The sequence below is a fragment of the Myodes glareolus genome, chromosome 7, assembly GCF_982192425.1.
Source record: "Myodes glareolus chromosome 7, mMyoGla1.1, whole genome shotgun sequence".
In the NCBI taxonomy this organism is placed as follows: Eukaryota; Metazoa; Chordata; class Mammalia; order Rodentia; family Cricetidae; genus Myodes; species Myodes glareolus.
In genome coordinates, this window is record NC_142032.1 from 81,286,596 (window position 1) to 81,308,855 (window position 22,260).

At 39.5% G+C, this 22,260-nt stretch overlaps 1 protein-coding gene across 2 annotated transcripts in view; it reads right to left on the minus strand.

Annotated features, from left to right (window-relative positions):
- Nucleotides 1-16,076, minus strand: part of Rbbp6 (RB binding protein 6, ubiquitin ligase) — a 32,952-nt gene extending 16,876 nt beyond the window's left edge. For both annotated transcript variants that reach the window (XM_048460362.3, XM_048460361.3), the window contains exons 1-4: nt 14,881-16,076; nt 9,664-9,763; nt 6,144-6,180; nt 1,681-1,725 (exon numbers count right to left, since the gene is read on the minus strand). In XM_048460362.3, the coding sequence (XP_048316319.3) occupies nt 1,681-1,725; nt 6,144-6,180; nt 9,664-9,763; nt 14,881-15,046 (348 nt within the window). In that variant the 5' untranslated portion in view covers nt 15,047-16,076. The remainder of the gene's footprint in view (nt 1-1,680; nt 1,726-6,143; nt 6,181-9,663; nt 9,764-14,880) is intronic.
- Between the last annotated feature and the right edge of the window lie 6,184 nt (nt 16,077-22,260).

Here is a 22,260-nt window from a genome sequence, read left to right on the forward strand (position 1 = left end):
CTTTAAAACATTCCAAGTGTCCCAGCACTGAGATTACTGTTTACATTTAGGACTGGGAAGGCAGGGCTGGGGTAAATGATAACATTACTACACACAAGTCAGAAGGCTGTTTGCCTAGTGGTGTCAGTTTTTAGTTAGTTCAAAAGTATGCTTTTAAAATTTAAACCCCAGATAAATTTTATGAACTTAATAACCTAACAGTCTAGATATAAACAGGGTCTAAGGGAGTGATTTTCTAATAACCTGGACCTCGCACCTCCAATACCACACACATCGGTCACTCACTGAGTTTTATCTTTACATTCATCCACAAAACAAGCAACCAGTTTTAACACTTTATTGTAATTTTATATACAAAAAATGCTTAACATTAACAGAGCTTGGAACAGTAACATTTACAGAAAACTGATTACAGATGTTTAACAACTAATTTGTTTGAACCCAAATATTGTATTTTACAAGTAGATTAAAAGAAAAAAAAATCCCCAGACTTCCGAAACTTCCCAAATCTTCCCAGAAAGTAACAATGGTAGAAACAGAACAGAACTCAAATTTGGTCCTTACAGTACATAAGAATAAACAGTATATACTATAAGCTGCCAAAGATGTGAACTCTGTGCTAAACCACTTTGCATTAGAAAATTATAAAATAGGATGATTCATCCACTTTGCTCAGGATCATTAATTTTGGTGTTCTGTTTTCTTAAGACTAGAGATAAGTAGCAATTAATTTGTTAACAGGACATCTTTTAAGGATACATACTAGGAAATGGACACACCCACAACAAAGCCACGGACAAAATAGGGACAGCACTATGGATAAGCCTTCTCATTTTCATTTCTATTGGCTGTTAAATTAGACTTTACATTTCTGATAGTAGCGAAAAAGACTTTGGGGAAGCTGGACAGCTTCCTTCTGAGCCCTCAAGCCTACCTGCTCTGTTCTAAAGACACAATCTGCAATCTAAAATACTGTGAAAAAAAAAATCCATCACTAGTGCTTTCCCAAACAGAAGATACACATTTTTGAGAATAAAAGCAAGCAACCTTGTCAAACAACATGGTATACACAGTGATTTCAAGGTAACATTTGGCCCTCTGCCAAAAACGTATACACTCATATTCCTGCAAACAGCTTCATAAGTATACACTTACACAATTCACGTAGTCTGTGTTCAAACAAATTAGGTTGCTTAAAAAATTTTTTGATTCAGACAGACTATAAGTCTAAAGCATAAGGAAACAACTGTATCACATTTAAAATATTGACCTTGGTGAGATCAATTCAAAATTTCAAAAATTAACCACACAATCGTCCATGTAAAAGGAAATCTTCTGTTTTGGCTATTTTAAAGAAGTCCACATAATTCACAGCCAAAACCAGGGAATTCCTCCAGAATTGTTAGTTCCCAGCGTCTAATTAAACAGAACTGTGTAAGGGGGAAAACGGTTAAGTGTAGCTTCCTGTGTTTCTTCAGTCTTGAAGACGAGCTTACGCAGGGGCGCTGACCAAGTTACTCCCCTATCTTCTCAGAACGACAACTACTCTGTACAGGGCAGTCACTGTATGTATGATGCAGTCATAAAACACATCCTCCCCCACCCACCTTAAAACAGCACTGTGTCACATTTTAAAAATGTCAGACTTATATTGTCAAGAATATATATATATATATATACCTTTGTAAGCTGGGCCAGAGAAATAGATGCAGAAGAGTCATCAATCTGTTCACAAAAAATTAAACACACATTCAAGTTCCACACTGAAAACATCTGAAAGTGATTATTTAGCCCCTAAAGTCACTTAATGTTAAATATTGGGCATTTTTTTTTACTTTTCTAAAGTAGTATTTTGTTTGAAGCCTGAAAATATGCTCAAGCTATTTTATCTTTTGTGTATACTTCATACCCAGTTATAAAGGCTACATGATGTATGGGAGGCCTTACTGCAGTGAAAAATGAGAGGGTAGAAAATTCCTCTACTGAAGAGCGGTGACTTAGTACTACACTGTGAGTCCCATGTTTCTCAATGGTCTCTAAATATGATAATGCTCACAACAATGTACACTGGAAGTGAGAATTAAAAAAGAATTTCTCCTAATGCCATTAAACAACACTGTAAAAACAAGTAGCTCTTTAGGCCTCAGATAATTGTTGTAAATAAACTCAACAGCTCCCAGGCAATTCCTAGTGTTTTCCTTTTTGAACATCAATTTCTCAGTCTATTTTCCCATCCAAAGAATAGAGCTCCACTTGTCAAGAAGCCACAGGCTTCCTTATCAAAGCAGACTGCTAAGCAATGTCACCCCAAAACCAAAAATAAAAATAAAAAAAAATTAAAAAAAAAGGGAAAGAAAAAAAAATCAGAAAAGGTAACCTGGGAAAGAGTCAAAGAGCCGTCAAACACAGTGATGGATCTTAATATTTGGAGAAAAGTCAATTTAACCAAACAGGGCGAGGATATATTAAGGACAAAAAAGGGCTTTTAAGAACGTATTATATAATGTTAACCTTTTAAAAGTTTTTTCACTTGAACCCATTAAATGATTTAGTTTTTAAAAAGATGCTTATCTGCATGTATACAAAGGCATTTTTAGTAACCAGCTTCTCAACAAGATTCCTCTAAAGCTCCTTAGATTCCTATTCATCATTACAGTGTTTTGTATCATACTGGTCAGAATTCTTTGGAATGGAAGGCCTTCAAGTAGGCTATCTGGCAAAGAAAATATTTTCAAATATTCTTCTAAAACTTTTGAAAACAAAAAGTGAATGCAACAAGTTTCAAATAAAGTTGCCAATATCCACTATAGAAAAAAATTCAATAAATACAAGAATTACATTTGCTAAATTTTCGTATTACTAGCCATGGTGGTACCTGCATATGATGGTGAAGCAGGAGGACCACTGGTTTGAGAGTCGGGCTAGACAGTGGGTTTGAGGTCAGCATGACCTCTGTAGCAAGACCGTTTCATAAAAATAAACCTTACAAATATCTTAGGTTTAGTCTGATGGGTGCAATTATGGGAATGTTTAGTTAGACAAATGAGTGATTATTTGTTCCATACATAAAGGACAGCAGAGTTCATCGTGTGCTAAGCCCACACTTCTAATGTGTAACCACTAACGTGTAAGACAGACCTCTCCTGCTTAAGGACTAATCGAAAGCAGAAAAAAGAAATTATGAAAAAATATAAATATTCTTATCCAGAAGGAAGTCTAACCTATTCAGGTTTAATTTTAAAAGAGCTACATTTTAAATCAGCAGGAATTACTGTAACATAGGTGGCAAAGGTCTGACTAAACAGTTGCTAACCCAATCAGATCCACTCTGTAACTAACGCTGTCACTTTGTTTGTTTTCCTCCACTTCTTTTATCATGGAAAGTGGTTTCCCACAAATTACATTGTAATTGCAGTTTTTTCCACCAAATAATCTCTATATTATCTAAAGACTTTACAATCTAAGAGGTCAAATTTACCAAAATTTAGAAAAGTGTCCAATTTTATATACAGCAGGTATTAAGCGACAAGTAAAAAATATTAAGAAAGAATGGCTAAAAAAATAATAAGGAATCTATATTTCCAAAACCACCACAAAAATAACTTCTCAGTAAAATACTGTAAAACCAGCCATATTTAAAAATGATGTGTACTACAGATATCACTAAGATTAGCCCTCCTCTGTATTTTCTTCTGCAAGCAAGTACCTGAAATCTTTTTAGGCCAATTACATTTGAATGAAACTAAAAGAACCGTACAATGTAATCTCAAAGAGCATCTAGCTTTGCAGTACCAGTCCAACATGGAAGGATGACTAAAAACTTAGGGGAATAAACATTCATCTTTGATCAGACTTGGCTTAAATTACCAAAAATGCACTGGTATACAGTGGTCCACACTTGTTATACCAGCACTTGAGAGGCTGAGGCCAGAGGACCGCCATGAGTTCAAGGCTGGCCTGGGCTAAAGAGCAAGTACCAGACCAGCTAGAGTTGTTACACAGCAGGACCTTGATGTCTTCAAAAACAAAAAGCAAAAAAGAAAAAAATTCCAAAAACCAAGCTGCGCAAGATGGTCTAAGACGGCAATCCAGGACATGGGAGGTGAGGCAAAACATAAGCATTCAGGGGCAGTCCCCCATACAGAGGTAGTCTGAGCTATGAGATTCCCCATCTCAAAATACAAAACCAAAATGTATAGACATACTTTTCATAATCAAAATTTTAAAATTTTGCCTGTTAATGTGTATAGCCAAACCATCCATTCCTAAGTTATGAATACTAATTAGTTAATGAAAATGTTTCTGTGATCCTAAATGTCAACAAAACATCCAAGCAAATAAAAGATAGAGACAACAGATTATGTTATGTCTCCATCTCACTTAATTCTACCTAAAAATTAAAACTGTTTAAAGCACTAAAAAGAAGAGAAATCTGAATAAGCTTACAATAAATTTCTTATAAATGTAATACAGACATGCCAGGGAACACACAAGGCTAAAAGAATGTTAACTTTATTTATGAACATGTGATTTGTGTTTATACACATGCTAATAAACAAAAAGGAAATTATTGTCTTCAAGAAATAAAACTTCATCTGAATTAATTTTAAATACTATATAAAAATAGTTTGTACAAATGTGTTACATTTACTACTACAGTCACCAGGAGAGTTTTTCTAATTTGTGCTAGCATTTGGATACATAAAAATCAGTTTTAAACCAATCACCAGCAAAACAGAAACTTGGACAGTTTTACAGCATTATGCTTTAAAAAACAAAAACCCAAAAACAAAAAACCCCCAAAACAAACAACGCCCCCCCCACACCCAAAAAACAACCCATATATCCAAATGTGGGGAAAAATCCCCCAAACACTGACTTTTTATCTTTGAATCACTGTATTTAGACAGGAACTAAAGGCCATACACTTTAGAGAACAAGTTCAAAGTTGATATATTATATTCTACTTATCATGTTTAAGATCCAACGATCCAAGGTTAGTGAAATGCCTCATACACAAATATCAGCAGTATTTAAAAAAGAATAAAATGAAACAGCAAGCAATACCCCTAGTTTCTAAATGAAAATTTCAAATACTGTGTTTTTGTGTACAAGTATTCAGCCTGAGCAGTAAAATGTTTAGAGAACCATCAAGTTACAGAACCCAGTTAAGATAGCCCTGTGTTCTGAGGCACCGTCCCACAATTTACAAGTGATGCTTTTATTTATAAGCTCAAAGTCAAAAGAGTGTCACACTACAGGTTACACTGTAGTCATAAAAAGATGTTATCCCAGTTACCGGGATTTGCTTTTGATAAGATACAGCTTCTGATACTATGTAACTAATGCAGCAGAGTTTAGCATTCTATGAAAGGGAAACATTCCAATTAGAATAAACTAGCTTGTTATGAACTGCATAAAACCATTAAAATCACTGGCATGTTTTTGTACTCTGGATGGTGGTGATTAAATTTCAGTCTGTACTGTATGGTATAAAAGTACACAAAGGACAGGAGCTCACAGGTGCCAAAATAAAGCAACACTGACTAATAAAGCTGCATCCGAAGCCTCTCAAAAGCTCTTTTCTGGATGTATTTGAATTTGGAGAAAGGACCAACCAATTAATAATGTAAGTTCTGCATGTTGCTAATCCATTTTTGAAGGCCATCAATCAGGCAGGAAAAAAGCCCTAGTAAACTAAGTGAAACAACGTGAAAATGGCAAAATATACACTCCAAACAATTTTTTTTATTGCAAGAAACAAAAAGCACAAAACAGCCTGTACATACATACAAAATACTAACTAATAGACAGACAGATGTAGAACATGTTGTCATGTTCTTCAGTGTTAAATCTACACCATCTAAAAAAGATCATACATTACTGTACACCACAGTGTCATACAGGGAGAATGCTATCATATTTAATAAGAAACAGTTTAAAAGGGCACCAATTAGCCATTTCTACAGAGTAACTACAAATTATGCCACATATATCCATATTCAACTGAACTGTCATCAAAATACAATTGATTTACAGTGTGTGCTATGGTCAGTTGGGTATTCTAAATGATTTACTTCACTGAAAACATTATAAAGGTAAAAACAATTGTGTAGAAAAAGGGTGATTGTGTTTTTACATACTGCTTTTGTAGTTCCCATCACTGGTTCAGTTCGACTTCTAAAAAATAAAATAGAAACAGAAACTATCATTAGCTATTTATGAATTTCACATACATGTTTGTGTGTGTTTATTTTTTTAGTCGCATTTAGCCTAGACCAGTCTTGAACTCACTACACAGTCAAGGCCAATCCTCTTGATCTTCCTCCCCACGTGCTAGAATACTATGTCTGCATCACCATGCATTACTAACAATATTAATACATATCTCTAATTTTAGGTCTTTAAGAATATAATTTTCTTTTGATACAAAGCTTTACTATAATCAATTTATAATTCAATGAGCAAGTAACTGATAACTATTTGTCACTACCAAATAGTTTAAGATATATTCCTAGTTTCTAAAAACAATTCCACATTGAGGCATTCTAAAAGAGACATTATTTATATCATTTTTGAAAAGGTACTGCATTTGTAAACTCTGTGGTTTACTTATAATGGACTGAGTAAGGATTCCCTCCTTTCCTGGTAAATCTAGATACAAATTTCTACATATCCAATTTCTTAAGCAGAACAGCGCCAGTAACATTTTTAACAGACTGCTCTATCTGCTGTACTCAAAAACTAGCTTTCAAATCCAGATAAAACAGGCTAATGATTATAATTTTAAAAATATTTTAAAGCCAAGCAGTGGTGGCACATGCCTTTAATTCCAGCACTCAGGAGGCAGAGGCAAGCAGATCTCTGTGAATTCCAGGCCAGCCTGGACATAGTGAGTTTCAGGACAGTCAGGGCTGTTCTATATAGACAGCTTGTTTCAAATTCCAAACAAATCAAAATAATAACCAATTTTTGAACAAAATTTAAGGTCTCTGGAAGATACAACACAATCTGAAATATTTTAAAATCCATTTTATACTTGTGTATAATTGGACAAATTGTTGTTAAAACATATAAACAAACTCAAAATTTCTTTCATCTAGATAAGACTGAAGGGAGACCAGAACTCAAGTGCTAAGAATAGGCTTTTAAATGTCTAAAGTTTACTGTAGAGAAAATACTAGACAGCACTTAAAAGGAATTTTTAAATTCATGTGATTTCTGAACTACTGACAATAACTTGAACTTTCTAACATTTGCTCAAACTGAGAAATATTTTGAAGCAAACAAACAGAAATCTTACATATAATTAATAAGCAATTTTGTATGAAACAAACTTAACATGCCCATGAACTTCAAAATATCCTTTTCTTAAGTTTCTGAATATCAAAAAAAAATCTAGAGATGAAATGTTTGATATTTGTTTCATTTATTACTTTGTGCGTGTGTGTTTTTCCGAGACAGTCTCTATTAAAAAGCCATAGTATATACCAGATTAGCCTATGTAGATCCACTCGCTTCTGCTTCCTGACCGCTGGGATTAAGGCATGTGCCACCATACCCTACTTGATACAAGTCTTTAAAAAGCAAACAGTAATGTAATTTCATGCTAAAACAAAAATAATTCTACTCATGTATTACAGTTCTGCTATCGATATAAAACTTCTCAGATAACCATGCCCAGTGAAGACCTGTAATTTCAACTCTTACGGAGCTGAGGCAGCAGGGTATCAAGTTCAAGGCCACTAGGCCTATGGAGCAGATTCCACCACCAGCCTGAACTTAACAGAATTCTGTCTTGAAATACTAAAATAAGGAAGAGGTCTATGGATGTAGAATAGTGGTAGAGTGTTTGCCTAACATGAGCAAAGGACTAGGTTTAATCCTCAGCATTGTATAAATACTAAAGAAAAACTGTTAGGGATATAGTTTTGTCTCTTTTTAATAAACAGAGGCTCGGGGGCTGGAGAGATGGTTCAGAGGTTAAGAGCATTGCCTGCTCTTCCAAAGGTCCTGAGTTCAATTCCCAGCAACCACATGGTGGCTCACAACCATCTGTAATGGGGTTACATGCCCTCTTCTGGCCTACAGGCATACACACAGACAGAATATTGTATACATAATAAAATCAATAAATATTTAAAAAAAATAAACAGAGGCTCTAAACTATTCTCAAAGATTGCCATAATTTTAATAACAAATATTCATCCTATGCCAAGAACTATTTAATTCCTAATACACCTCTACAAGCTGGAGGGACAGTTATCACTAGGTATTAGGGGACTGGATATAGGATTTGCACTCCCAACCCAATGTGGATGCCAAAAAGATACTCAAATCATTTACAGAAAACAGCATTACAGAAACTTTTATATAAACTGTGCAATATTCTATACCTTAAATCATCTCCAGATTTAAGAAAATGTGATATATAAGCAATTATGACTCTACTGTTCTACACTTATTGCAGACACAGCATAGCATGATTAACAAAAATCCAGAGACAGATATTGGGGTTCAACCTGAAGGTCAGGAAAGCAAAACAGCCAGCCACTGGGTCTTACCTCTACCTCAGTCCGAAATGGCGATCCTGCCTCCAGGAATCTCACAACCTGTGTGAGAGCTGCCCACCACTTAGTTTTATATTTCTCTCTAGGGCTGGGATTAAAGGCATGCACCATTACCGCCTGGTTTCTATGGCGACTAGTGTGGCTACTGGGATTAAAGGTGTATATCACCATCGCCTGGGTCTGTAAGGCTGACCAGTGTGGTTCTTTTACTCTCTGATCTTCAGACAAGTTTTATTTATTAAAATACCAATGAAATATCAGACTTCCCTTTTCTGTCTAAAATAAAAGGCTGTAACCAATATAAGAAAAACTATATACAATAAGTACAAGGGCTATATACAATAAATACAGGCAATAAATACATCAATAAGGTCTAGTCCATTTGCATTTGACAAATACAGAGAAAATACTCTGTATCTATCCTAAAATAATAAAGTTTGCTTGAAATCAGAGAGTAAATTGTTGCACTGGTCAGCCTTACAGACAAGGCAGTGGTAACACACACCATTAATCCCATTAGGCACACTAGTTTGCCATAAAAAACTCGGTGTAGTGGTGCACACTTTTAATCCCAGCCCCAGAGAGGAAGTTAAGACGGGAGGAGACAGCTCTCAGTCTCATTCTAAGGATTTCTGGAGGCAGGATCTCCATTTCAGACTCAAGTAGAGATAAGAGACAGTGGCTGGCTGTTTTGCTTTTCTGATCTTCGGGCAAGCTTTATTTACTAAAATACAAATGAAATATCACTACAACACAGAATAGGTGGATAAAAGTTCTGACAACTGTGCCAGTTACACTCATAACCCTGCTGTAGAGAAATTCTAAAACAGACAATTTATCCAAAATGAGACGAAATCAAATGAGCCTGATTCAAAGTGGCCTTTGAACTAAAGACTCATATTGATAAAAAGCTTAAGTTGGCATTACTTAATATTCATGATGCTGCCAGGGGCAAAATTTAAAAAAAAAGGTAACAACAAAACTCCTATTACAGTTTTCATAATTAGCACGATAAAATTTTAGTGTTAAGTATTTTGAAATCTTTTTTAAAAAGTCTACTTCAGTAAATGCATAAGCTTTTATAAATACTCACATAACATATGTCTTGCTTGTGGACTTAACACCGCCAATAGGAATCCTTCTGACAATTACAGATGAGTTTTTAGGAATTAGCGCATTATCATCAGTGTATTCTGTAAACAAAGAGTCAAATTTCTGTTTAGGGATTTGACTAAGTACTCAGGAATGAGAAAACTTCAAAAATCAGCTTTATGGGAATTGAGTTTACAGTACAAGAACACCAAAATTCATGTTCTTTGCATTTAGGTTACTAGTATTGTAAGAAGAAATATCCATCCTCTGTGGGTTCCTTCAAAGGATACAATATAGTTAGCTATGTTCTTGGCTCTAGGACCTCCTCTACTTTCTAAACTCTTAGTCTCATAAAACTATGCTGGTTCCCAGCTCATTTAACCAAGAAATGCTTAACAAGGAAACAATAGGGTTATTTGAAACGAGTGTACTTTTCTAGTCCCTAAGCATGAGCTAAGTATTATGATCCCTATTCTTATGCAGCATATTACTAGAAAACACAGGTTATACATGTTAAGATCTGTTGTTTTTTAAAATATAAGAATGGAGAATGAGTATTATTTTGGAGAGAATATTGTTTTAAACAAAGCCTTTTAGAAGAACTGTATTTGTAAATGAAAAGCCAGCCAGCCAGACCAAAAAACCTTAAATGAATAGCATTTACTCAGGGGGGGAACAAATGTGAGGTAAAACAAACGACACAAAAATGACTGTAGTGCTGAAGAAAATTAGGGACTTACATAAAATAAAGTGGGACAGTATAAATCATACGCTGACTTATACTTTGTTTCTATGTACAACAAAAAAAATAACTGGTGTATTTTATGTGAGGTGATGACAATTTACATCATAAAAACACTAGCTCTGGAATCTGCAAGGGAGATGAACTGAACAGAAACAGGGTGAGTCATAAAGAAGGCTGCTTCAGACTCTCGTGATAGCCAGCATTAGATAGTCAAAATAATATGGAGGACTGCTCACGGACTGAATTTTGTAAAAACGGAGAAAGAACAACCAGGCATGAATTCCTAGGCTCCTAGTTTTAGCAAATGGATGTTACTTTTTAAGAAGATTGAGGAGGAATGAGTAACATTTTTCTACTCTATAATTACAATAGTTCTGTAAGAATGAAATTAAGTGGGCCTTAAGTGTAGTAAAAATTGTTAAGGAAGCAATGAGTAAAATTATCAGGGAAAAAAACAACACCCAACCTTACAGATGCAAAACTCTCCATCAATCTCACAAAAGACCAGGGCTCACTTTTCTTTCTTTTTCTTTTTTTGGTTTTTGAGACAGGGTTTCTAGGTCAAACAGTCCTAGCTATCCTGAAAATTGCTTTGTAATCAGGCTGGCATCAAACTCAGGGATTCCCTGTCTCTGCCTCTCGAGTACCAGGATTAAAAGTGTGTGCCACCACTGCTGGGCCAGGGTTCACGCAATGCTTGTTACATACCTAACACAAAGTGGCTAGCCTTATTTCATGCTTTTAATGTGTATCCACTTTATTTTTAGTCATCAAGCATTTAGCATTCCTTTTCTACAGCAAATTTTCCAATCAAGAGTTCTTTAGTTTTTAGTTGTTGACTATGTCTCACAGGCATCCAATCAAGAATGATGCAACTTCCTAAACGTGGGCATGCAAGCTACCATTATCTTCAACAGTCCCAATTACAAGCATCATGAATAAGAAAAATTGGAAGCAGGAAACTGGGAGATTTTTAATAAGTTTAACAATTCTAGAATCCAAGCTGGGCAGTGGTGGCACATGCCTTATAATCCTAGCATGCTGGAGGCATAGGCAGGTGGATCTCTATGAGTTCAAGGCCAGCCTGGTCTACATGAGCTAGTTCCAGGACAGGCACCAAAGCTACAGAGAAACTTTGTCTAGAAACAAACAAACAAACCAATTCTAGAATCCAAACTTAAGGGTCAAAGGTTTGGCTGTTTTTTAAATGTACTCACAAAACCTTTCAAGAACAACTTAGTAAGATGGGGTAGTGACAACTCTACAATTTCAGCACTCAAGAGGCTGAGGCAGGATTGTCACTGAGTTCAAGGCTAATCTTACAGCAAGATCTGGTTAAATAAACAAAGACAACCTAATTTGATCAACACATGCTGTATTATACTACTACGGTCAGGTGCTCCAATACCTTCAAATACAAGATTCTAGTTGTACAGTTAAAGAATTATGCTTATGTCAGTTTCCTAAGCCCAAGAGTGTCTGACACATAAATCCCTAACAAGTAGTTCCTTTAGATTTAAAAGGCTCAGAGGATGGAGATTTAGCTCAGTGGCAGAGCACTTGCCTCAGCTCTCAGAGAGTAATTTAGCAGTGTAAATTTTATCTAAAAAAAGAAAAGTTACGGATAGAATGAATAACAAGATGAATGTGAAGAATGGACAGCCAGAATAAAGATAAAAACAAACAGCTGGGCAGTGGTTCAAGGCCAGCCCAGCTCACAGAGCGAGTTCCAGGACAGTCTCCAGAGCTACAGAGAATCCCTGTCTCGAAAAAAAATAAACAACAAACAAAAAAACCCCATATTCATCTTCCAAATCAACCAAGTTCATCCAGTATGAAGGTTACTAGGTGAATGGGAGGATCAGTATAAAAAACAACCTACAAAAACAAAGTTTTCTCTAAAGATCATTTGGAATTCATTGTAAAATAACAGTCTAGAAACAAGCAGGATTAAGTTCAAAACAGAACTTTGACAGAAGCATTTTAAATTTACCAAAGGTTTATGGTCCTCGGTAACTGACAGATTTTTTTAGAACTGAAGGAATGTTTTATAGAAACACTGAAGATCAGTAATTTAAATTTACTAAAAAATCATCCACTTACACTTTTCTTCTAGGGTCTAGAATCTAGGTACTCTAAGAAACCGTAAACACTTATTTTGTAAACTTTAATTCACTGGATGGTTTTAAAACAAGTAGAACTCTCATTCAACTGTCTTGTAAAACTGGGTCCCTGTCTGGATTAGCATGCCTCGTGCCTGTGGAGCCAGAGACTGCAGATTTCACAACTCAAGTTCCGAATTTTGAGTTCCCATGAGGGCATATGTGGGCTCTGGGAACAGAAGTGGGGTCCTCTGCAAGGAAAATAAGCACTCTTGACCGCTGAGCCATCTCTCCAGCTCTTTAAGTTTCCATACCACTATCAACAACTGCCCCAATCTGAGTGAGTGTATAAAGCAAAGAAAGCTCCCACAACTTTTTCTTAATCAACTTAACATCAACATTAAACTTTTTCCAGCTAAGAAGAAAACATGCTGTGGGCAAAGAACTTCCCTGCATTTCAGGTGTTGGATTACAGGTCCTAAACTAGAAAAAAATACAAAGTCACAAAAATGGCAATTTGTGAACAAGAATTTTTAGTTGCAACTTACTCTAGTCTAAAGGCAGCTTTTAACTGTTGGTTGGTAGCAAGCCTAGTTTCAAATGATTCAACCATACAATATTGTAATAAAAATGAAACAAGTATAATTGTAAGTGGCTAATTTCCCCCTAATTTCATCTTTCCTCTCATTCATAAAGATGTATTTCTATAGCAATGTAGTAAAAAAGGCCATGTGTTTTGTAAAGTAGACTTCAACATGAAGGGTTATTTTTGGTGGATTATTTAGCTGTTTATTACCATCAACAACCTTTCCTCTTCCAAAACAGAGAAATTACAGAAAAATACAATTACTGAAAGGGTATTTACTTTAAGGAAGTAGATAATATTATTTTGGCATTATAATTATGCATATGTCTGCATTACAAATGAAAAACTGGTCTTCCACATCAAGATTTGTCCTACCTACCAAACTACAGGCTAATGAGATAAGACCATACCCCAAAACTACAACTAAAAAACCCATGCCACACCCTCTATCAAGTTTAGCTTGAAGCATGCCTTTGATTCCATCACTTAAGGCAGAGGCAAAGGCAAGTTGATCTCTGTGAATCAGAGGCTAGCCTGATCTTATGTAGCAAAGTCCAGGCCAATAAGGGCTACATAGTAAGATTATGTCACAAACAAAACAACCCCATTTAGAACACTTTTCCCCCCATCCTATTAGTAAATGTCAGAAGTCTGATCTACTAAAACCCACTCATCAGCATTACTTATTCTTAGAAAAAGAAACCAAAACAAGTTCAAGTCAGAAAAGATACATCCACCATTCAAGTCCCAATATTATTAAATGTTTTTGTAGGGGGTGGTGTATATCCCTTTAATTCCAGTACTAGGGAGGCAGAAGCAAAAACATCTGGCTTCAAGGTGGCCCACACCTTTGATCTCAGCAATAGGGAGGCAGAGTCAGGCAGATCTGAGTTGAGGCCTGCTTGGTAAACAGCCAGTTCCAGGACGACCAGGGCTGTTACACAGAAAAACCCTATCTCAAAAAGAAATAAAATAAAAACAAGTCCTAATATGACTTTTAAAATGAACTCAAGGGTTTTAACTAGTGGTTTCCTTGTATTCACACACGGTGTATATGTAGCGACCCAGGGCCTTGCACTTTGAAGCCTTTCAGAACTGCTAGGTTAATGTCATGAACTAAGGGTTACCTGCTGCTGGGTGTGGTCTAACACCTGCATTCCCCACACTTTGGAAGTTCCGGCAGGGGGCTGTTGGGGTTGGTAGCTAGCCTGGGTTACAGAATTCACCTTTGATTAAGTATCAATAATTCTGGAATTACACCACAGTGGTCACAAAGGACATTTTATATTCTAAAACACTGATTAAATCCCCCAAAATACCCCCTTTCCACAAGCAACCCCGTATAAAAGGGGAGCATGCAATTGTCTGTTAACTTTAAATCTATGCTAGGTTAGCAAACAAGTTCTATTTAACAAATGGGAAACCTTTTGAGCACTCCTCTGATTGGAAAAAAAAGGGAATGCCACAAGGCAAAAACCCAACAGACTTGGATGACAACCCTTTCTCTTTTCAATCCCTCCCCAGTGTTAAAATTCAATAAATTAAAAAAAGGCGGGGACGACACATTTAAGAACCAGAGTAACACGTTTTTGGATTAGACACCTAGATGACCCCAGCATTCGAAAGGCAAACAGGCCAGTTAAACTCCAAGGTCGGGTGCTGCAATCCTTGGCTATCAATGAAACTCTGTATTACAACGAATAGGAATGAAGGGAAAGCCTCTAACAAGCAACTTATAATGCCCACTTCGACCCAATAAATACCTGCGGGCCATGTGCCTCTTACCTTCCTTCGTCTGCGCGTTGGTGATCTGAAGATCGCTATCGGCAGCTTTCAGCTTTTCTCTCCCCATAATCTGCTTCTTTAAGTCGCAGAGGGAGATATGGAGCCCATCAAAGGTGACGGTGTCGTAGTTGAGTTTAGAGGAAAATTTATAGTGCACACAGGACATTGTGGCAAAGGATTCCTAAGGTTCAGCGAGGAGACGTGGACACTCTCAATATATGTATATTTATAAACTTAAGAGCAAAATATATACACACACAAAACACTCAAAAGACAACGAAGGACCCTAAGGCCTCAAATTAAATACCCCCCAACCACAAGTGGGGGTTCGTGAGAACAATAATCCGGAACCCCCCCGTACTCAGAATCGCTTCATGTGGGAGGAGCAGGACGGGAAAAGGGGCAATCGAGGATCCGCCAACCGGCACAATGTCACCCGGCTGGGTCCCCCTCGCTCATGCTAAGGGCCGGCAAGAGACAGGGCAGGCGGTGCAGTCAGTAGCGGTCAGTCCACACGTTAGAGTCCGAATGACCCCGCGGGGTCAGGGGTCCATAGCGGCCGCACCTCCCGGCTGGTCTCTCTCCGTGGATGGGGGTGACCCAGGCCCCGGGAGAAGGTTGCGGGGAGAGGGCCTAGGCCCGGAGTCCACGAGCGGCCTCTCGCCTCCTCCCGGCTTCCGGACGACCGGCGTCGGCGTCCCCAGGCCCAGGCCCCCACCGCACACACACCCTGGCGCCTGCTCCCCGGAGGCCACGAGCGGCCCGCGGCCTAGGCCGAGATCGCGCGATCGGCGGAGGAGAGGCCTTCCAGCGGCCGCCCGGTTCGGCTCCGCCTCCCCCCCGCCGCCGCGCCGCCGCGCCGCCGCGCCGCCGCCTGACACAAAGCCGCTGCGGGGCCCAGCTAGGCCGCGAGGCCCGTCCTCACCACCCCGGGCCCCGGCCGGCGGCTTCGCTGGCCCCGGGGACACTGCCGAGGCTGCCCGACTCTTCCTCTTGCCGCTCCTCGCGCTGCTCCCGCTTCTGGCGCCTCTGAGCCCACGACCGCGTAGGGAAGCCCGGAAACGGTCGGGCGGCGGCTAGGGCTTCGCTGGATGGCCTCTTTTCTTTTTATATTCTGCCCCCGTGGCCGCTCTCGGGCCCGCACCCAGCTCCAGCGACACCTCCAGCCAGGAACTATGGCGGCCGCGGCCTGGCTTCGGGCGAGCGCCCCACTCCGGGGTCTCTTAAGCAGGGACAGCACGGGCGGCGCACGCGAGGCGGAGCTTGGGCGTGCGCCGATAGGCGGGCCGGGGGCGGGGCCGTGGCGTCACAAAGCGCACCGGCCCGCCCACGTGACCTCGCGCTTTGTGACTTGGAGCGTGGAACCAGAAGCAGCGCGGAGAACGGGAGGAACTATTTGCGTCGGGAGGGAGGGGGAGACGGACTGTCCTACTGGACGGGCCTGGAAGGGGCGCTCACGCCGCCGCGGCTCGAACTGCTGCGGGCTGTACCGAGGGGTGAGCCCCTGACCAACCGTGATGGCTACTGTGCCTGCGCTAGCCAACTCCCCTCCCAAAGGACTGCATATCCTGAACTCCTCAAACGCGGCTGGGGAGAACATAGGCCATCATCCCCTCCCCACCACCAGCATCTTAAGAGACGTGTCCGGCTCTTACCGTGTATTAGGCACCTCGGTGACGGAGATGTCTGGGTCTGAAGTTAGCCCCGAGGCTCTAATGTAACTCCTCTCCTCAAAGAGGCTGCAAAAGAATAGAGGATTTGCTGGGTCGCTGTGGCTTAAATCCATGAATATATTTCCATATTTAAGACCACGCCTGGCACGTTTGTGCCTCAATAGAGGTGGCTGAATAAATATCAAATTAATAACGGCAAAAATTATCTCCAATGTATTTGCCTAAAGCCAACAGCCGTGTATTTTTCGAGTTTCAAAGAAGGGAGTGCTTGCCCCGCTGCAGGGTTCTAATCCCATTTTTAATTACAGGCGCCAGAAACTTTGTTAAAAAGTCCCTTAGGAAGGTTGGCAAACTTTTTCTCTTGTGGCATGGGGACGTATTGCATCTATAAATTCAAAAATAATAAATTACTGTAAAACCATAACAATTGCTATCATTTACAGTATCTGATGCCCAGCTTCTCTGGCTAGGTTCAGAGAAGATGGGCAACTGAGAACAAAATCCAAGAGGTGGCAGAGTTTTCAGAAACTTAAATGACAATGTCTCAAATTCTGGCAGAATTTGGTTTAAATTAATCATCTTGTCAGAGAAACCTTCCTAAGGGCATCTTATTTAATTAAGATAGTCACGAGTTTTGATCTCAGTTTACCACAGTCATCGGTTTTGGTCTCACTTATCAGTTGATTCTCTTCTTAGCAATTGTCAGTAGCTAACAAGTGTATGCCTGTTTGTTCTTTTGGATTTCTTTTTTCTTGTTTGGTCTCACTGTAGCCCAGACTGGCCTTGAATTCACATTCTGCTTGCCACAGTTTCCAGAGTGCCAAGATTATGGTTTTGTTGTTGTTGTTGTTGTTAATTGTTCTTTTTCCCCATTCTCCCAGTTAAGGAAATGTATTTTAAAGCCAGGTGGAGGTGGCACATGCCTTTAATCCCAGCACTCAAAAAAGGCAGAGAGGCAGGCAGCTCTTTGTGAGTTCAAAGCCAGCCTGGTCTACAGAGAGAGTTCCAGTACAGCCAAGGCTGCACAGAGAAACCCTGTCTGGAAAAATAAAATTCAAGGTCATCAGTGGCTCTAAAGCAAGTTGAGGAACAGCCTGGGCTACAGGAGACCCTGTCTCAAAAACAAAGTGGCACATGCCTTTAATCCTGGCACTTGGGAGGCAGAGATAGGCAGATCTCTATAAGTTCGAGGCCAACCTGGTCTACAGAGTGAGTTCCAGGTCAGGTTCCAAAGCTACATAGAAACCCTGTCTCAAAAAACCAAAAGAGAAAAACAAAACAAAGTCTGGAAAAAATTGTAACAAAAAGTGTTTTCTGTGTTGTTGGGAATAGATCCAAAGGCTGTACATGTAAACAAACACTCTACAACTGCCCTACATATCCAGCCAAACTCTCCCTTCTCTGGACAATATTCCACTCTGGAAAGGTTGTATACTGTGTGGTTCTCGCTATGTGACATTTTAGAAAAGGTCAGACTGTGAAACCAGTGAAAAGATCAGTAGCTGCAAGTGTTTGAGGGAGGAAGGAAGGAAGCCTAAAGAGGTAGAGTCTGGGTGACTTAGAGGCTATGAAGATGGACTTAATGTCATCTTATAAGATGTCAGCCTTATATTTATCAAGCTCCAGAATGGGGGCTGGTGATGTAGTTCAGTAGAACAGAGCCAGCTTGGCATTCAGGAGGTCCTGGGTTTGATCCTCTATACAAAACAAACACCAGGCAGTGGTAACACACCTTTAATCCCAGCGCTTGGGAGGTACAGGCAGGCATCTCTGTGAGTTTGAGGCCAACCTGGTCCATAGAGCGAGATTCAGGAGAGCCAGAGCTGTTACACAGAGAAACCCTGCCTTGAAAAAACAAAAACAAAACAAAAAACAAAACCCAGAAAGAGCAAAAACTAAACAAACAAGCAAAAACATAGACTGTACAGCACACAGTAAATGGGAATGTAAATTATGGGCTTTAGCTAATAATGCATTGATACTAATTCCTCAATTGCAACAAATATACCACACTAAAGCAAACGGTAAAAAAACCAAAACAAGTATATATACAAAGAGGAAATGTATGTGGTAGCTCTCTGATCCCCACTCAGTGCATCTGTAAACCCAGGAAGCTAAGTTTCCTAGGGACAGTAAGAAAGTTGCAGCATATCCTACTGACTGCACACTTCCCAGAGACACAGATTCTTCCTCTGGGGGTTGGAGAGAGGGCTCAGCAGTTAAAAGCACTGGCGGCTCTTCCAAAGGACATGACTTCAGTTCCCAGCACCTACATGACAGCTCACAACTGTCTGTAACTCCAAAATCTGACACCTCTACACAGACATACATGTAGGCAAAATACCTATGTACATGAAATAAAAGTGGTGGCTTTTAGACATAAAGCAAAGAAAGCCAGTCTACAATTCACAGTCCCAGAGAACCTAGACATCAATAAGGACCCTAAGAAAAGCATATATTAATCTACATGGAAAGTAGAAAAAGACAAGATCTCCTGAGTAAACTGGGAGCATGGGGAGGGACCATGGGAGAGGGTTGAAGGGGAGGGGAGAGGTAGGAAGGGGAGCGGAGAAAAATTATGTAGCTCAATAAAAACTATATAAGATTAAAAAAAGGATCAGAAGTGTAGCGCAATTAATAAAAACTCAGAGAGAGAGAGAGAGAGAGAGAGAGAGAGAGAGAGAGATTGGGGTTCAACCTGAAGATCAGTAAAGCAAAGCAGCCGGCTAGTGGCTCTTACCTCTACCTCAGAATAAAATGGGGGAAGAACCTGTCTTCACGAATCCTCAAACTCCACTGTACTACCAAGGTCCTGTCTCTTCCCCTTTATATTCCTCTCTCCACCCAGCCTTACCACGCCTGTCTCCACCTCCCTAGTGTTGGAATTAAAGATGTGATCCCAAGACTTGGATCTTTGTGTGAGCTCTGTTCTCTTTTAGATAGAGTTAATCTTGTGTAGCGCAGAGATCCTCTGCCTCTGTCACTTGAGTCCTGGGATTAAAGGTGTGTGTCACCACTCTCTGACCTGTATGGCCGCTTTACTTTCTGATCTTCAGGCAAGCTTTATTTATTAAAAACAAAGAATATACCCGGCACCCAAAGGTTGGGCAAAAATTCCACATAAAGCCTGGGAAAGCTTAAAAAAAAAAAAAAGGATTCTAGACAGACAAGAACAGAGTCAAGTGCAAATTCTTGGTAACTGTTTTTTCTCCAATAGGCTCTGTTTTCTGGCGGGGAGCAGAGGCACAGCTCCTTCAAGAGAGGTTCCTGACTCAGCGTTAGCGGCAAAAACCTCACAACTTCTTTAAGAGGTCCTGCCACGAAACACTTAAACAGTGTTTGTGAGCACTCAGCTTCAGGCTTCTGGGTGGTCGCATGGACCTAGAATCTCCATAGAGTTGTGGCAGTTAAGTGTGGCTCCCGCCAGTACCTCTGCCATGAAGTTAGACTTTCAAAACAACTAAGGAATGGGGTGGAGTCAACCTCCAAAGCTGCGGCTTTAGTCCTAGCTATATCATTTGGCAGATTAAAGATTTATGTGCTTAGAAAAAGGCAAAGATATACGGTAAAACAGATTTAGATTTTAAAAAGTAAAACCAAACCTCTAATTGATTTACAGTGTTTAAAAGTATGCTTAGGCTTGGGAGAGAAAAGAATAAGGATAGAGAAAGTCCTTAAGTAGTAGTCGGGTGTGGTGGCGCACACCTTTAATCCCAGCACTTGGGAGGCAGAGGCAGACGGGTCTCTGTGACATTGAGGTCAGGCTGGTCTACAGAGTGAGTTCCAGGACAGCCAAAGATACACAGAGAAACCCTGTCTCAGAAAAACAAAATTTAAAAAATAAAAATAAAAGAAACAGAGCTTTTAAAAAGCCACATAAAGATGAAAAATACAGAGTTTAGTTGCTGTATGTTATTGTGTTGTCTTTGAATTGTTTGACTGCTGAGAAAGGAGCAACAGCTGTTAAAAGAGAGTTGATTATAAGTGCTGCTGGATTAATCCAATTTATATATTTTGAAAATGCCTTGACTTCAAAATTTAAGTCAAAAGGTACGTTACTTTGGAGAAGAGATTTTGCTTTTGTTTCCACAGAAAATGAGAGTTGGATTCACTCTGTGTTAAGAAAAATAAGGTTTGGTCAAAGAAGATCCCCTGAAAAATCTCCAGTGGGAATAGGTGGCCTAGATGATTCAATGTTTCAAAGCACCTCTGCTGCAGTTCGTTCTGAGTTCTGCATCCAGAACAGCTCCTTGACTGCTGGCTGAGATGACCCAGCCTCACAGAATACTCCAGTCAGGACTTGACCATAATCCTAAATTTTCTTTGGGTCCCCATCCCCATAAGATTATCAGTGCTCTCAATCAGCAGGAAGTAGCCTAGAAAACTATGCCCACATTCCTGAAAAATGGATTATGAATATTTGCCTTTGTTTAGTGTGCTGGTTACATATTGTTATGGCAAATAGTCAGGAAAAAAACTAAACATAGAAGAGAGTCAGCGTTCTTGTTTTGAAAAGAAAAAAAGGGAAAATTGTAGTGGCATTTCATTTGTATTTTAATAAATAAAGCTTGCCTGAAAATCAGAGAGTAAAAGAGCCACACTGGTCAACATCACTGGTCAGCATTACAGACCAGGCAGTGGTAACACACACCTTTAATCCTAGTAGCCACATTATTTGCTGTAGAAATCAGATGGTGCGTGCTTTTAATCCCGTTGGTGCACGTTTTTAATCCCAACCCTAGAGAGGATTATAAAACGGGAGGAGACAACTCTCAGACACAGTCTCATTCTGAGATTCCTGGAGGCAGGATTGCCCTTTCAGACTGAGGTTGAGATAAGAGCCAGTGGCTGGATGTTTTGCTTTTGGGATGTTCAGGTTGAACCCCAATTTCTCTCTCTGAGTTTTTATTAATCATGCTTCACTTGGTACCCAACTTTTGGGGCACTAATTTATGAAAAAGTCGTTTGCCTGAGGCTTTTTAGCCACTGGCACAGACCAGAGCCAGATCCAAACCTAGCAACCTGGGTTTGGGAGAAAAACTAGCATTCCCAATTCCCATCTGTCCCTGCTTAGCTTCCATGTAAAGATGAAAAATACACAGAGAGTCTGGATACTGTATGCTATTATGTTGTCTCTGAATTATTTGAGTGCTGAGGAAAGAGCAATAGCCGCTAGAAGACATTTGATTATAAATGTTGTTGCATATTAACCCAATATATATATATATTTTGAAAATGCCTTGACTTCAAAATTTAAGTCAATGGATATGTTACTTTGGAGAAAAGGTTTTGCTTTTGTTTTCCAGGAAGTGAGAGGCTGTGGATTCATTCTGAGTTAAGAAAAATAAGGCTGGGTCAAGGAAGACTCCCTAAAAAATCTCTGATAAGAACAGATGGCCCAGATGATCCAGTCAGTGTTTTAGATCACCCCTGTTGCGGTGTCCTCTGAGTTCTACATCCATAACTGCTGGCTGAGAAGATCCAACCTCACACAATACTGTAGATATGACTTGACCATAATCCTAAATTTTCTTTGGGTCCCCATAAGATTATTGGTGTCCCCAGTCAGCAGGAAGTAGCCTAGAAAAATATGCCCACATTCCCCCCAAATGGATTATGGATGTTTGTTTTTGTTTAGTATGCTGGTTACATGTTGTTATGGAAAATGGTCAGGAAAAAAGCTAAACAAAGGAAATTAGATTCAAGG